The 14,680-nt window shown below is 40.2% G+C and overlaps 2 protein-coding genes across 4 annotated transcripts; one reads left to right on the forward strand and one right to left on the reverse strand.

Annotated features, from left to right (window-relative positions):
• The first annotated feature begins 201 nt into the window (after nt 1-201).
• mtres1 (mitochondrial transcription rescue factor 1) lies at nt 202-4,088 on the forward strand. 2 transcript variants are annotated; one of them, XM_039786021.1, is made up of 4 exons: nt 202-276; nt 2,130-2,595; nt 2,949-3,021; nt 3,132-4,088. In XM_039786021.1, the coding sequence occupies exons 1-4, from the start codon at nt 258-260 to the stop codon at nt 3,312-3,314; spliced, it is 741 nt and encodes a 246-aa protein (XP_039641955.1). In that variant the 5' UTR covers nt 202-257; the 3' UTR covers nt 3,315-4,088. The 2 variants fall into 2 exon arrangements, with proteins under 2 accessions (XP_039641955.1, XP_039641954.1); XM_039786020.1 differs by lacking the exon at nt 202-276 and adding an exon at nt 288-530.
• A 276-nt stretch (nt 4,089-4,364) lies between these two features.
• On the reverse strand, nt 4,365-10,282 carry bend3 (BEN domain containing 3). 2 transcript variants are annotated; one of them, XM_039786017.1, is made up of 4 exons: nt 10,124-10,282; nt 8,676-8,730; nt 8,120-8,298; nt 4,365-7,128 (listed from the first exon to the last, which is right to left on the reverse strand). In XM_039786017.1, the coding sequence occupies exons 2-4, from the start codon at nt 8,725-8,727 to the stop codon at nt 4,897-4,899; spliced, it is 2,463 nt and encodes an 820-aa protein (XP_039641951.1). In that variant the 5' UTR covers nt 8,728-8,730; nt 10,124-10,282; the 3' UTR covers nt 4,365-4,896. The 2 variants fall into 2 exon arrangements, with proteins under 2 accessions (XP_039641951.1, XP_039641952.1); XM_039786018.1 differs by lacking the exons at nt 8,676-8,730; nt 10,124-10,282 and having other exon boundaries at nt 8,125-8,242.
• Between the last annotated feature and the right edge of the window lie 4,398 nt (nt 10,283-14,680).

Genomic DNA, 14,680 nt, shown 5'->3' on the forward strand with positions numbered 1-14,680 from the left:
CGGCTTGCCCTTTTGACCTATTCATGTCAATAATAGATGTATAGCATTTTTTTTTACATTCAAACATTTTTTAATAATATTTTTTTTGTTTGTGTGGAATATAAAATGCATAAAAAAAAAAAAATATTACCACGCTCCTCTTTGCAAGGAAACGTCTTCTCTAGTGCGTTTTGTTTTAGTAATAGATTTTATTGATTTGTAGTGGTCACATTAAAGTCAGCTGTGCCGACGAAGTACTGTATGTATGGTAACAAGCTATGAAAGGTTATTCCATAGGTGAGTGGACTACCAATTACTTATCGCATGTTAGCAAATTCATTGTTAGCATTTAGCAACAAATTAAAACAGCCTGTAGCATTCATTGGTTAGCGAGCTCGTGGTGTGTTGCGCATGGACTGAAGTAATGACTCCACGAGTTTACCGAAGAAAAGTAAAGCTAGTTAGCCGAAACGTTATCAGCTTCGGCTCAGTTTCAACTTCAAGCTGAACAATGTCAAGCTCAATCAAGCAGAGGCATCCTTTGCATAAAGGTACACAAACAGCAGCTAATATTAAAAGACAAAGTATGAAATTCCTCCACTGGTAAAGCGCTACCTTTCATAAATGTTTGTTGTCAGTCATGGTGCCAATAAAAATGGTGGCGTTAAAAAAAAACGAAAAAACACTTCCGGATAATCCACAGACGCAATTCAGAATTAATAGTCAAGATAAAGTTTGTGCCCCTCGTGCTGTCATTGTTTTACAGAAGAATTAGTTTATTTTCTTAAATAAAACATCTGTTGTTACACGAGCGACACAAACCGGGGCTAGAAATAAAATTAGGCTTTTACTTTGAAGGTAAATTTCGATTTTGTTGGAGAGTGTTGCGGACTTTATAATCCAATTAGTTTCACCTTACTCTTTACATAGGTGCTCTAGCAAAATGTGAAGAAAATACTTCACATTTATCTAATTACGTAACGCAACTATTTGTATGAATAGTGAAACTGTAGTTTAAAATATGACGTTATGGGAAAGCAAGTCTAAAATATTGGTCTTGACAGTTTATTCTTGACCTTGTAAACAGAAGTTGAGGAATGATTTTAAGAAATTTTACAACATCTAGACTCCTGATGACAATAGTTTAGTCAGTTACTCTTAAGCCTTGACTCTTTACGCCAGGGGGGGTCAAACTCAGTGTCACAAAGGGCCACACTGGAAATGACAATCACAATAAGGGCAAGACATGTTGAGTTTTATTGACATGCTTTTATTTAACAAAAAAAGTCAATCAACTTTGTATCATTGATTGTCTCATATAGCTTTCTCCCATACAGTTTGGTCGACATAAAACCCTAAAAAAAAAGTCAACAAAAAAGTTTCTTAGCCATCGTAGAATTTAGCAAGTTATGAAAAACAAACATTACATTTTTAAAAGCAGCTGCCACCCGGGCGACTCACCACAACCTGTTTCACAGCCTTCTGTGGGGAATTCTGAGTCTCAAAGTCGGCAAATCTGTCAAATTCTGAACGGCAGTGTCGCATAATTGCAGTATGAAAAGCAGTTTCCTCATTTTTTTTCGGTGTGGTGAACAACTAGTCGGGCCAAAATTTGCTGTGAACTTAAATTGATATGCGGGCCGGATCAAAATTTGCAAGGGGCCAGATTTGGCCCCCGGGCCTTGAGTTTGACACGTGCTTTACGCTGAATGCATGTTTTTAATTTTAATGAATTTAATGTAACTGATATTGTTGATACCACAATCCGGACATAATGACTTTTATACTTCAGTTTTGTCACAGCGAAATCAGTATTTTATAGGGCTGCTCCCTCTTAGTCGATTAGTCGACTAATCGGTCGTTTTGGTCTTAGTCAACTTAGATTTCTTTAGTCCATTAGTCATGTTTTATGCTTTTTTCATGCTGAATGACTTATTTCCAAGAAACGTACGAGCACATCTCTGGTAAACACAAGAATTAAAGTGGTGCTTTTGCATGACTCTTTGCGGAGAAACTCAGATTTACAGATCTGTCTATTAAATCAATTAGTCGATACAATTGAATGAGTGTTAGTCGACTAAGAATTTCTTCAATCGAGCACAGCCCTAGTATTTTAGTAGAAATGCTTTCTAACGTCCCTGTTTTTCTAGTGACTGGGTGGAGTGCCAACATGCAGAGTTTGGTGGTGCAGGCACTTGCCATGAGGCAGCTAGGAAGGTTGAACCCCCGCCATCTTCTGGCTGCTGGATATGCACTGGGGCAGACTGAATGGTGTCCCAGGACCATCCACACACGCCAGCTGTGGGGCTGCTCGGCTTTCCCCGCCCTTGGCTGTCACAGGCCTGCTCTCCGTGGCAGAGATGCTGTCAGGGGCTGGTCTGTTCATCATCTGAGGTTTAAAAGCAACAAGAAGAAAGGTGCTGCTAGGACAGCACAGGCGGATGAGGAGGAAGATGAGGAGGAGGAGGAGGATAAAAAAGACCCCGAGGACAGTGATTATGAAGATGAGGTGGATGAGAACCCAAATCTACCAAGGGACTATAAAGACATGGAGAAATATGTGCAGTCTTTTCGCTATGATGTCATCATGAAAGTTGGCCTGGACATGGCACGCAAGTAAGCCACTTCCTGTTTGCTGCTCTCACAGATTTGAATACCATTTATTTTATTTTTTTTCTTTATAGCTGGCTAAATGTAAAGAAATGGAGGCTAGACTGATAAATTCCCAATCAGTTTTTTCAAACAAATGGATATCAACCAGTTTTTTTGTACAACATATTTGTTGTTTGTCATGGTTTTAGTTTCCCATGTTATCAGTGGCGTTCCAGTATCACAGGAATTATTGATAGGGTTTGGGGGATTTTTGTTGCATAAACATGTTCAAATGTAACTTGTAAACAGCAGGGCCTTAAAAACCCTTTCCTTTTTCCAATAGGAGTATAGACTAACTGTCTTTTGTCTTCTAACAGTAAAATTGAGGATGCCTTCTATAACAACAAGCTCAGGCTAAATGGACAGAAACTCATCAAGAAAAGTAAAACGGTGAGTGATGTTTAAATACAAGTAACACATTCCTACACTTTTCCACTTGTGTCTTCCTCATTTCTCATTACTTGTATTTTGTTCATGCTTTTTTTTTTTTTTTTTTTTAGGTAAAAGTTGGGGACACCTTGGACCTGGTCCTGTCTGAAAACCGAGAAAAAAACACTGTTACTCTGATGAGAGTCATCCTCCAAAGGGTTTTTGGTGAATCCAGTACCACCGAAAAGTACAAAGTTGCCATAAGGCGCTGGAAATGTATAGAGCTTTCCAAAGATGATGCCTTTAAACCATGAACTTGAAAAAGACAGTAATACCATTTGCCATTGAAGGCGACAATAGTTGCAGAAATGAATGCCATCAAATGAGTGGCATTTGAATGGTCTCCAAAAAGTTGGCTCTCGTATGGTTTACAAAGCAGTAATGTAAAGGTTAACAGTTTTCAGTTGTAGACATTAAAGGGATGGATTGGACATTTTGAAGTGGGGTTGTATGAGGTACTTATCCATAGTGTATTACCTACAGTTTGGAGAAGCAGGCAGGAGGACTGACACAGAAGCAAAGCAATGTACTGCTGTGGACAGGAGCAGTAGTAAAAACGTATTTAGCCACCTAAAAAAAAAAAATTTAGTTTTAGTCTACGCCATATTTTCATTATTTTACCTTGCTGTCAGACAGCCTATCCTTTGGCACTGCATTTTCTCACATTTACATACATTTTTCCGTGTAACTTCCGTATTCCTATGCATAAACGCAACTGTGCAAAGCCCTGTATTCCGCCCCAGATCAGCTGTTTGGGTCAGACTTTCAGCGGTTTGTGGAAGACAAGTACAAGAAAATAAGTGATAATGAGTTGATTAGGACAGCAATGATGGAAAGCCTTTTACTTTGGAGATGAGAGAGAGAGAGAGAGAGACTTTGGTGGAAATTAAAGAGCCGTAGCTAATACACTATACTGACTATGGATAAGTACCTCCTAAAACCCCACTTCAAAATATCTGAACTATCCCTCTAAGCAGTTGGGAGAAAGATTTTTAATGTTGACCTTTCCCCGATACACTGTGAGACCTCCCCCCACATAAAGGTCGCGCACAAGTTGATCAAATTGAGATTGTGTCCTAATGCGTTGGCTGATAAAGGGCTCCTGGCATTTTCTTGCAAGTTTTTCATCTGAATCATTAACTTTGTGCTATGTTTGGCTACTCCTAATAACTTTTTAGTTAAAGAACTAGTATAACTATACGTACTTAACTTACTTGTGTTGTACAGAACTTAGATACAAGTTAGATACTTCAACCGGAACAGTTTAGTGCCATTGTGCAAAAGAGTCCAATCATAAGTCGTACTTATAATTGTGATTTTATTAGAAATAGGTTATCATGATCCATTGTCATGTTAAATTGTCTTTACAATATAAACTTCTATAAGAAGGCTTAACATAAGCACATTGTTATTAAAACAGTGGTGGCACAATGCTACATCAGTAACTGAAATGGAAATATATCACATCCTTGTGATTGTGATTCATTTTTATCCATAGAGCAAATATATCATCTATGCTATTAGCTACTTTCATTGTTATGTTTTTTTTTTTAAGGCTACAACATTATAAACAAAGTATGTTAGATAAACTACGACAGGTTTGGCTTATAAATAGAAGCAGTTTTAACTCTTGATCCAACATTAATAAGACTACATAAACTACAGCATCTACTGCTGTAGTCAAAAGGTAAAATATGACAAGAATAGTATTGAAGAAACTCAAAACAGCTTGGCTTCATCCTACATAGGACATTATGAAAACAATGCGGTTTCAGCTTATATACTGTGCAATTATATTTATTTCAACAGGTGTTGCCTAACTGAAAAGCATTGTAACTAGGACACAGCGCTTGACCTCTTGGCCTTCTTAAGAATGTCACACTTCTTACGATTGGGGCGCCGGCAGCGTTCGTCGATGCTTGGCACACATTCATAGTGCCACACCTCCTCCATCTTATCCACAGGATACACTGCTTCCACGTAGTGACGGATCAGTCTGAGGCGGACAGGGTCGAGCTGCTTCTTGTTGCAGGCCCCTGAATGGTTGTACTGCAGCCGCAGGTTCTCCTGGGTGAAGAGCTCAGGGAAGAGGCGCACCAACAGGCGGGCGGCAAAGTTCCCAACAGACAGACTCTGCTGGACGATTTCCCGTACCTCGGTGTCCGAGAGCAGGTAGATAGAAGGTACGGGGAAGTCAGGCTTGGATACAGTCAGTTCATCCAGGGGAATTTTACAGAAGTCTTTGCTACTTTTCTCAGGAGGTAAAGAGGGCATATCTGGATCCTCCCTCATGCCGTCTGGATTGAGCTGGTTCAGCTGGCAAATAAAGTCCTGCTCTGACTCTTGACCGTACACTTTGCGTTGCTGCAGGTAGGATCTCCTCTGCTCCGTGTCACGTCTCCTGCATCTCTCGTCAAGCTTGCCCACGAATTCCAACATCCACACTCTGTCGTTCTTGGCCCGAGAGTAGACTAACTGCACGTAGTGACGGATCAGATTGACACGAACAGGGTCGAGCTGTTTTTTCCCAAGAGAACCGCTGCAGTTGTACTGCTTCCGTGCGTTGTCGTGGGTGAAGAGTTCAGGGAACATCAGCACCAGCAGCCGAGAAGCAAAGTTCCCAATGGACAAGCTACATTCATAGTTGCTCTTCAGCTGCTCCCTGGACAAGAGGTACTCCTGGGGAACAGTAAAGTCAGGCACAGGAATCTCCAGATTGTCAAAATCCACAGGTGTAAGCAGCGACTTTTTGGACTTGCGACTGGGCCTTTCATCATCACCCACCTCTGGAACCCTAATAATAGAAACATCCTCAGGAAGGCTGGCCAGGTCGTAGCCCTCGTCGTTGATGTTGTCAGGTTCGCTCCCATTGCCATTACTGTGAGGACCCTCGAGTGCATCCTCCATGTGCTGAATGCACACCTGAAGCCAGCTGTCCTCGGGCACATTTGGAAAATTAGCTTCCATGTACCTTCTTATTATTTCCATCTTGTCAGAGTCCAGAATCAGCTGCCCCACACTACTGAAACTGCTGGAGCCTTCTGGCATTTTCCCCTCTTCGAAAACCTCCGGGAAGAGACGGTGCATAAGAAAAATAACAAAGTCCTCAGGTGAGGAGAACTCATCCAGCTCCTCTGTGGCTAGTGTATTGAAAGTAAGGTCTGCCACAGCCAGGCTGCTTTGCTGGTTATCTAAAGAGATATGCTCCTCCTGGCCCTGCTCATTGATGAAGCGATAGGTTTGAGGATGCTCAGTCTTTATCCCGGCACCTGTGATTGTCTGCTTCCTGAGCAGTCGAGCACTCTCCATGTCCCTCTGCGCCCAAAAGCGATTAAACAAGTCGTTAATCTGGAGGAGGCATTCTTCCTGCCAGACGCTGTTGTTCTTGACCGAAGGGTAGCATACCTCAACATAGTTCCTTATCAGCTGCAGATGTAGAGACTCCAGTGTTCTCTTGCTTGCCATGCATTCATGAGAGCACTCCCTGGCTTTGAACAGCTCTGGGAAGAGGTGCACCAGCAGCCGACAGCCAAGCTCCCCAGCGCTGGAAGTCTGCTCCATCAGCTGATTCAACTCAGCACTCGATAGCAGATATTCAGGAGGAGGCTGGAACTCCGTCTCCATCTCAGCTGGCTTGAGCTGCTTCTTTATTCGCATGACTTCAAGGGTTAACGAGTCGACTTTGCTATGCAGTTGTGTCATGCTTGAATTGAGGGTATTGAGAATGAGAAACATTTTCTCAATCAGCGGATAAAGGCTAGAGTCTGTTGACGAAGCTTGGCCTAAAGCGTCTATGGTGGGAAGGGTCTCCAATGGGCCATTTTCCTCTGAACTTTGGAGCTTGGATGAGAGGATGCTGCTGTAGTGGAACTGGCTCCCGGCACCATGACTGGCCTGCTGCTCCAGGTTTGGTGTGTGCCTCTTCTCGGAGATCCTGTGGGAGATGCTGAAGAGAGGCTTTCTGTGGGAGACTCTGGGTTTCTGCTGGACGTAATTTCTCCGCTCTCCAGTTGTGGTGAGGCAAAGAGGCTCATGTCTGCTGCTCTCGTCTATCAAGTGGCACCTCATCTAGACAGAGTGAAAGCACACATACTGTAAGAGACACCTTGATCCTAAACAACAAGTAGGATATGCAATAGGAATAGACCGATTATTGGCCCTGGACGATTATCGGTCCGTTTTTTTGGGCAGTTTGCAGATTATGTGTATTGGCGTTTTATTTGCTTGATAACCGATAAAGTTAATTAAAAAGGTTCATTACTTTGGCTCCGCTACAGCTCTGTGGCTGTCCCTCTGCTTCGGTTTCCCCGAGTCCAGACTGATCTCAAGAAGTGGCGTATGTATGACACGGCAATTTGTATGCCATTTTGGCGTGTTATCAAGACACATAATCTCTTTTTAGCGTGTTTATCAGCGCCGTTTGGCCTCCATTGACTTACATTACCTTGCGATTGCGTGTCAATTTACGCCGTGGTGAGTAGTATGAAAGGACGAAAATCTGCATTGGGAGGCTGGTTGGGGTGGTGGATGGGTCAAACAACACAGGACCTTTTCACCCAGGAGGCCGGGGGATCGTGTCCCGCATGTCACGTTTCCTAAACCCAACCGTGCCGTTGTTGTCCCGCGTCCCGTTATTGTTTTCCTAAACCCAACCCGTTCGCCCGATGCTAATTCCTCGAGCCGTCTTTCCTGCTCAGTCTCTGTGTTGCTCTTACACTGTTGCCCCTGCCAACCGATAGCGTAGGATCCCAAAATGGTGGGCTGGCTCAGACACCTCCCAAATCATCACGTGACAGCAAGCTATCATGAAGTATGTCCTAATTCTCAATACGGCGTGGACAAACCTGCGGATAGCTGAAAATGCAATGTGCTGTATACGGCGTAGACATATAGGCAGCGTAGTGATACACGCGGATAGCTCAAAATGCGTACTGACAACACACCACTTGGCTTTAGAAAGTGCCGTGTATGTTTACTCGAAGTCATGATGTCACGTTGCTGAGCCCGACTTAATGTCCCGCCCACAACACTATCAGGCTATATAATTGGGTTAGCTTACCTCACCAGAGACTCTGGCTCTCTTGCTGCTGGTGGACTGGTTTGTGTAAGGGCCTATCTCTGCAGATGGCCGTTTACCAGCCTCAGTGGCTCCAGGAGATCCTGCTCCGAGTCCTTCAGGTGGCTCACAAATAGCAAAGTCCTCCGATTCCTCCTTAACGTCCTGGACATGCTTGTGTTCTGCAAATACGGAGAGATTCACGTTTTCTTTGTTAAAGCATTTGCTTTCTGGTTCACATTTATAAATACACATTTAATAAATACACATGAAAGTTTAATAGTCACGATATTTAAAAAACAAACAATATCTCAAGATTAGCCTTCTTTTCTTTCTTTTTTTAAAAGATGCATCTGACCTACATATATTATCTAAAAATTCCGGTGTTAATGTGTTTATGGTTTTTAAGCTTGATGACAAATGGTGATTATTGGAAGAAATGAGTGTAGCTTTTCTATACTCCCAACACCTTTTTTATTAAATTTTTTTTTTTTATTTAAAACAAGTTAGCAGGAATTTCTACTGTTGCAGGTACACGCATATAGGTTGCATATGTTACCTTTCTCAGGCATCGCTTCATCTGAAACTTCTCCATGCTCAGGGGAATTCATAGCCTGGAAAAATAAATCACAAGCATATAAAGTCCCCAACAATTTGTATTGTCAATGAATTGCTTCAGTATTGCTTTTTACATATTAAAGCAAAAATTAACCAGTTCCAGCTTCTCAATTGTGAATATTTTCTGCCTTTCTTAGTCTTCTATGAGTGTAAGCTGATAACCTTTGGGGTTTAGACTGTTGGTCTGACAAAACAAGACATTTGAAGACATCACAATGGGGTTTGGGATCTTTTGTTGGGCATTTTCACTATTTGCTTACATTTTATAGACCAAATGCTTCATCCCGAATATAAATGGTACATTAATTAATATAAAATAATTGTTAGTTGCAGCATCTATATTTTTAAAATGACGGTTACTAATTTAAACTTTGTTGTTGCATGGTGACATTATTATCTATGTACTGTCTGTGTGTGTGTGTGTGTGTGTGTGTGTGTGTGTGTGTGTGTGTGTGTGTGTGTGTGTGTGTGTGTGTGTGTGTGTGTGTGTGTGTGTGTGTGTGTGTGTGTGTTTACATGTTTTTTCCTCTCTTCTGATGTTTTTCCTGACTTGTAAAGTGTACAGAAACTTTCTGGGTAATGTGCACTTTAAATAAACTGAAGTTGAAGTTTCAGTAGGTGACAGACCTTTCCAGAACCCAACTACTTAAATTCCATCAAGCAAGAAGAAGTTGGAATTATAGCCTATACTGGATCAAAAACTGTTTAAATGCAATGCTTGATCGATTCCAACAAGTATAACACATACATACTGTACCTTTCAAACGATAGTGTGTGAACACAGTTCTAAATTCCAAACCATTCATTTTTAGTTATCATATAAACATGTGGTAGCTGGTTTGCTACCGTTATGACAGGCGCATGTGATCAGCTGCAGCGGAACACATTAAACTGGTATGCTGCTTAAAGCTTGCGTGCTGCCAAGCAGTTTAGACCGATATAAAATCTGTTGTAATATGCCAACTCATTTTATTTTACAAAGGACAACTAAGGTACATTATTGCCAGAGACTCTAATGGGGCATGCCACCGTACTCTAGTTGCCTCCTAGCTCAATGCCTAGCTCTCCTCCAGCCTTTATTAACCAGCTACTTCCTCATTCTTCCGCCCATGAACCCTTGAACCAAAACACAAGACAAATGTTGTGAATGCAACTCTTTCCAAAGCCCCGTCACAAACTTGTCATTTTAACAGCAAATACGGGGTCTTCAGGAATACAAATTTGCACGGCGTTGCTTTAGTAGTGCAACATTTTGTTTGTGAATTTTAATGACGCGGCTATGTTTGCGTGGACGAGTCTTCGCCCCCCCCCCGCTCCTACCTACCCACCCCTCCTGCTGACTCTTGTTAAATTAACGGTAAACGCGCGTGACCGGCGGTTTGAGCTCACCTTTACGAGTCCATGCAATCCTTTAGGACTGTTAACGATGTGTTGGACATGTCTGCTCGCTACCCCAGCGGTATATTTGCAGCTAACTGTTGTTCTTGTTGTTGATGATATCTTTCTCGCTCGGCTTCTGCGCTTTCTCGCGTGACGTGACGGGGCGCGCGTCTGCTGTGTCACTTCCGCACAGCTGTGACAGAGGGGTGGAAAAAAAAAATAAACCAAAATGCACAAAAGTTATAAATGTAAATGTAAAATAAATGTATAACAACATTGCCGTTAAACTGATATTATTATATCCAAAACACAGTGCTGCACTGTTTATTTACAGCTGTCATTATGTTGAGCCTCACGTGAGTTGACTGGGTCAGCTAGACCCTTTTACCTATGTATGTGTTATGACTTCTTAGCTTAGCTGCATATGCATTTTTTTTGCATCATTTTCCCCTTTATCTAATTTCCTAGAAATGTATTGGCCTGTTTATTGTGTATACACCATATAAAAGCAGTGGTGGAAAGTAACAGTGCATGGTAACTTAAGTAGAATCAGTGGTTTATTCGAGTGGCTACTTTACTTAAGTAGCCTACAATTCTGAGTTATTTGTACTTTACCCATAATTTGTGATATAATGGTACTTTACACCTCTACTTCACTAATGTAATGTTTTTACTCCACTCACCTTTATCTGACAGCTGCAGGTACTTTGCAGATTAAGATTTTTAAATTTATAATATATTAGGCATATGCAATTTGATGAATTGTTATACAGTAAATTAAACCACCCACATTATATAAAAAAGCTAGAATCAGCTCCTCCTTGGCCAACTTAAACATTAAAATGTTGTTTAATGCACCAGTAATAGTTATCTAATATGCATATAATATGCATATATATATGTATAAAACTCTGACAGAGGCCATTTTAACAAAATCATGTGTACTTTTCTGTTTTTATACTTTATGTAAATTGTAATACTTGAGTGCTTTGAGCGCAATACTTTTACTTGTATAAGAGTACTTTTACAGAGTTGTACTTTTACTTAAATGATCTGAATACTCTTCCATAATTGTATAAGATGTAGACGATTGGATATTTCCTTTCCTTAGTAACTATACTATTCTATTCTATTCTATAGAGTCTCTATTGGTGTATCTATCCATCTAGTGGTAGTTACTGGTGCTGAGTAGTGGAGTAAAGCAACCCTCGATTTAACATTATGGTGATTATGACAGTGACACCTGGAGCAATATAAATTAATAATGCGTTTTTTAAAAGTTATTTAAGGCTTGTCACCAAAAGTCGTTATTGGACATCAGCATATGTGCAAAACAGGAGTATTGCAAACACACACACAGACAAAAACAAATCCTAACTACATATTTAAGTTTCAAAAAAGTATTGGGGGTTAACACAAGACTTTGTTAATATTTTATGTTTATATCCTTTTAAGTATGTATTTGTATAAATTTAGAGCTGACAGTCCCATAAGTGACTGCCTTAGTTTTATACAGTCTCTAATCATAAAAGTTATTTAGTAAAGAAAAAACAGAAGCAGGTAGGAGTGATACCTCTCATGCCAGGTTCAATCTCTGTTCACTTGAACTACAGAGCCCACATTATGTGGGCAACATCGCCCTCAAGTGGAAAGAGACTGGAACAATAAGAGAATATGGTCTGATCATACCTGTCTGCTGCTTCTGGGCTGTATGTAAACCAGGAGGATATCAACAGTTTCAATGGCACAGACTCCAAATACAGATACTAGACCATGGAGCAGAAATTACGAAGATGATTTTATCGTTAACAACTCGGCAGCAGTTCCCAAACCACACACTATTCTTACATTATAATTTATATTTGTTGTATTTTATATTGTGTTATTGATTGTCTCCTTGAAATATACCTGGGGAATGATTTTACAGATGTCCGAATGATGCTCCATGCAACTATTTATTAATTGAGGTAGTGATCTGTAAATGCAATACCAAAGACAATTACTATTCCATTCTGTTGTACTTCAGGCTGTGATGTGATTTTAAGACCTATTTAAAGAAAAAGAAAAAATCTTTGTATTAAACCTTCCTTTATTGCAAAGAAAAAGCATACTTGTTCAGTGATTGGACAACCAACAGCACTATAACCCGTCTGTATGCACCATAGTGGTGTGCAAAAAAAGCTCTGATGTTAGGGATTTTGGCTGTTTATCCACTCCGGCAACAACTATCCTCAAATTACAGCTGACAGTCTGTGCATCCATAATCACGGTATCATATGACATGAAGTTCAAAGATTGTGGAGTCAAAACTTTAAAAAATGCTTTGCTGTGAAATATGTCAACTTGGAGCTGGTGGCAGCTGAAAGTGAAAAAAAAAATGAAATGATGAATAAGAGAAGGCAATCATATGGAGCTATACCATATAGTAGGGGGTCATTTTAATTTGCCATTAAGCAGAGCCGGTTACTTGAGCTGGTAAACTGGTTTCCTCTGGTGAACAGAGGTTTTTAGCCAGCGAGAGATGAACAGAAGACCTCTCAGTGCCGTAATTCTATCTTAATCATTGACCATTTCATGCACACACTAGCACCCAATGTTCTGTCCCCAGCCACAAGTATGTCGACACAGAGATGATATAACAAGACAACGTGTGGCCGGTGTGGTTCTCATTATTCGACTAATGAGCTGTTTGCATGGCACTCTGATCTGTCAGCCAATGAAGCGAGCAGGGCCCTGTGCAGGGGGAAGTACGGCCCAGGGTCAGCCAGGCGACGGCTTGCAACGAGGGGCCGGCGTGCAGCACTTAACACCGGGAAGAGCTCGTTAAAGTGTCATTTTTGGCCAATATGCTCGTCTGTGTCGAGGAGGCCAATCAGCCATACTGTTCCCATCGCAGGAGAGTGATTTTCATCCATCACCGTTAGCTATATGATGATATTAGCAGGTGTTTACAGATAGGCCATTCAGAAGAAGACAAATGGAGGTTCAAATATCACTCTACGGTCAGATTCAACTCAGTCATTTTACATAACTGGCTTATTCCTAATAGGGTAACAGGGGCTGCATGGGCCAGCATGCACTAGGGAGGCAGGAAAACACCATGGCCAAACATTAGCTCACCAACACTGACAGATAATCACAGTCATGGGCTATATATGAGACTCTGACCTTTCTGTCTCTGTGGTAATTTGATGTTCATACAAGTGTGGAACTGAAAAGTAGCAATGCAAAGCTAATCAGCCCGCTTTAAACCGTAAAACCTACAAACAAATGTGATTACTTTGAAACATTTTAGAAATATGATTTGATTTTTATTTATTGAAACACAATCATGTTTCTTTTTAAAGTGAGTTTCTTGGCAACAAGAGATGGCATTATGACTGTTTCAAGCCATTTCTCCCTCGGTAGAGAGAATATCGGGCCAAACTACATTTAAAAAAAGTTTGTTTTACTGCTGTTCTTATCAGTGAAGGTACATAAGCCTACTCGGTTTCACAACTGGTTTGGAGCTGCTCTTTAATTTAGCAAACACCCACTAAATCCAGCAGCAAGTGCACAAAAATGAGCAGGGTGAATCTACGTATATGAAAATAAATAAATATATCATAGCAGGGCTAAGATTATCAAGCAAGCACTGGTCATGTCATACACAGTTCAAAACCTACAAAGAAATGTATTTATTATTTTTGAAGCTATTTATGCTTAAATTTTATTTTGTACCATCTTTGAATAAACACTTTATAGAGCATTTATACATAGCAACTAATAGTTTTAATATTGGTTAGTAAATAATACAAAGGCTTAATTAATCAGTTTGAATTTACTTATGTATCTTTAAGTATTATTAAAGTGTCATGAGTTTCTTACTTTCTAATAAGTCATCAGGTTTGCAGTTGTGAATGTTTATAGGTCATTTAGAAAGTTTTTTATAATAATAATAACAACACTTAACAATAATCCATTCAGTTCAAAGGTGTAAGTATTTTTATTTTCCAACTTGGCAACACAAGAGGTGTTCTTATAAATGATCTATAAAACATTTTAAAATTATTTATTAAACATCAATAAGGTTTTTAATGAATCCTTTGAAAGTGGTACCATTTTGAGAGTATATGATGACATTTTTTATTTTAAAGGCTACATTTTAAATGGCAAGAGTTGTCGGTGCTTTTTTAGTCAACCTGATCAAAATAATGTTATTGATCGATAATTCAGCAGAAAGTTGCAGAATCCCCCGATGGTATAAATGCTGTTTTTTTTTTTTTTTAACCCTGGCAAGAATAAACGGTTACACTTTACTTGAAGGTGTCTACATAAGAGTGACATGACACTGTCATGAACGTGTCATAAACATTATAAACAAGTCATAAACGTTTATGACATAACGCTTCTTTTAGTAAGTGTCATTCGGTTTTTGTCATGACAAGTTATGGTTATGGTTAGAGTTATGGTTATGGTTATGGTTAGGGTTCATGTGTCATGACAGTGTCATGTCACTCTTATGTAGATACCTTCAAGCACGCCCCGATAGGGACAAACGGTCTGTTGTCCGGGCCCACAGTAGGG

The sequence above is a fragment of the Perca fluviatilis genome, chromosome 20 (genome assembly GCF_010015445.1).
Source record: "Perca fluviatilis chromosome 20, GENO_Pfluv_1.0, whole genome shotgun sequence".
Classification (NCBI taxonomy): Eukaryota; Metazoa; Chordata; class Actinopteri; order Perciformes; family Percidae; genus Perca; species Perca fluviatilis.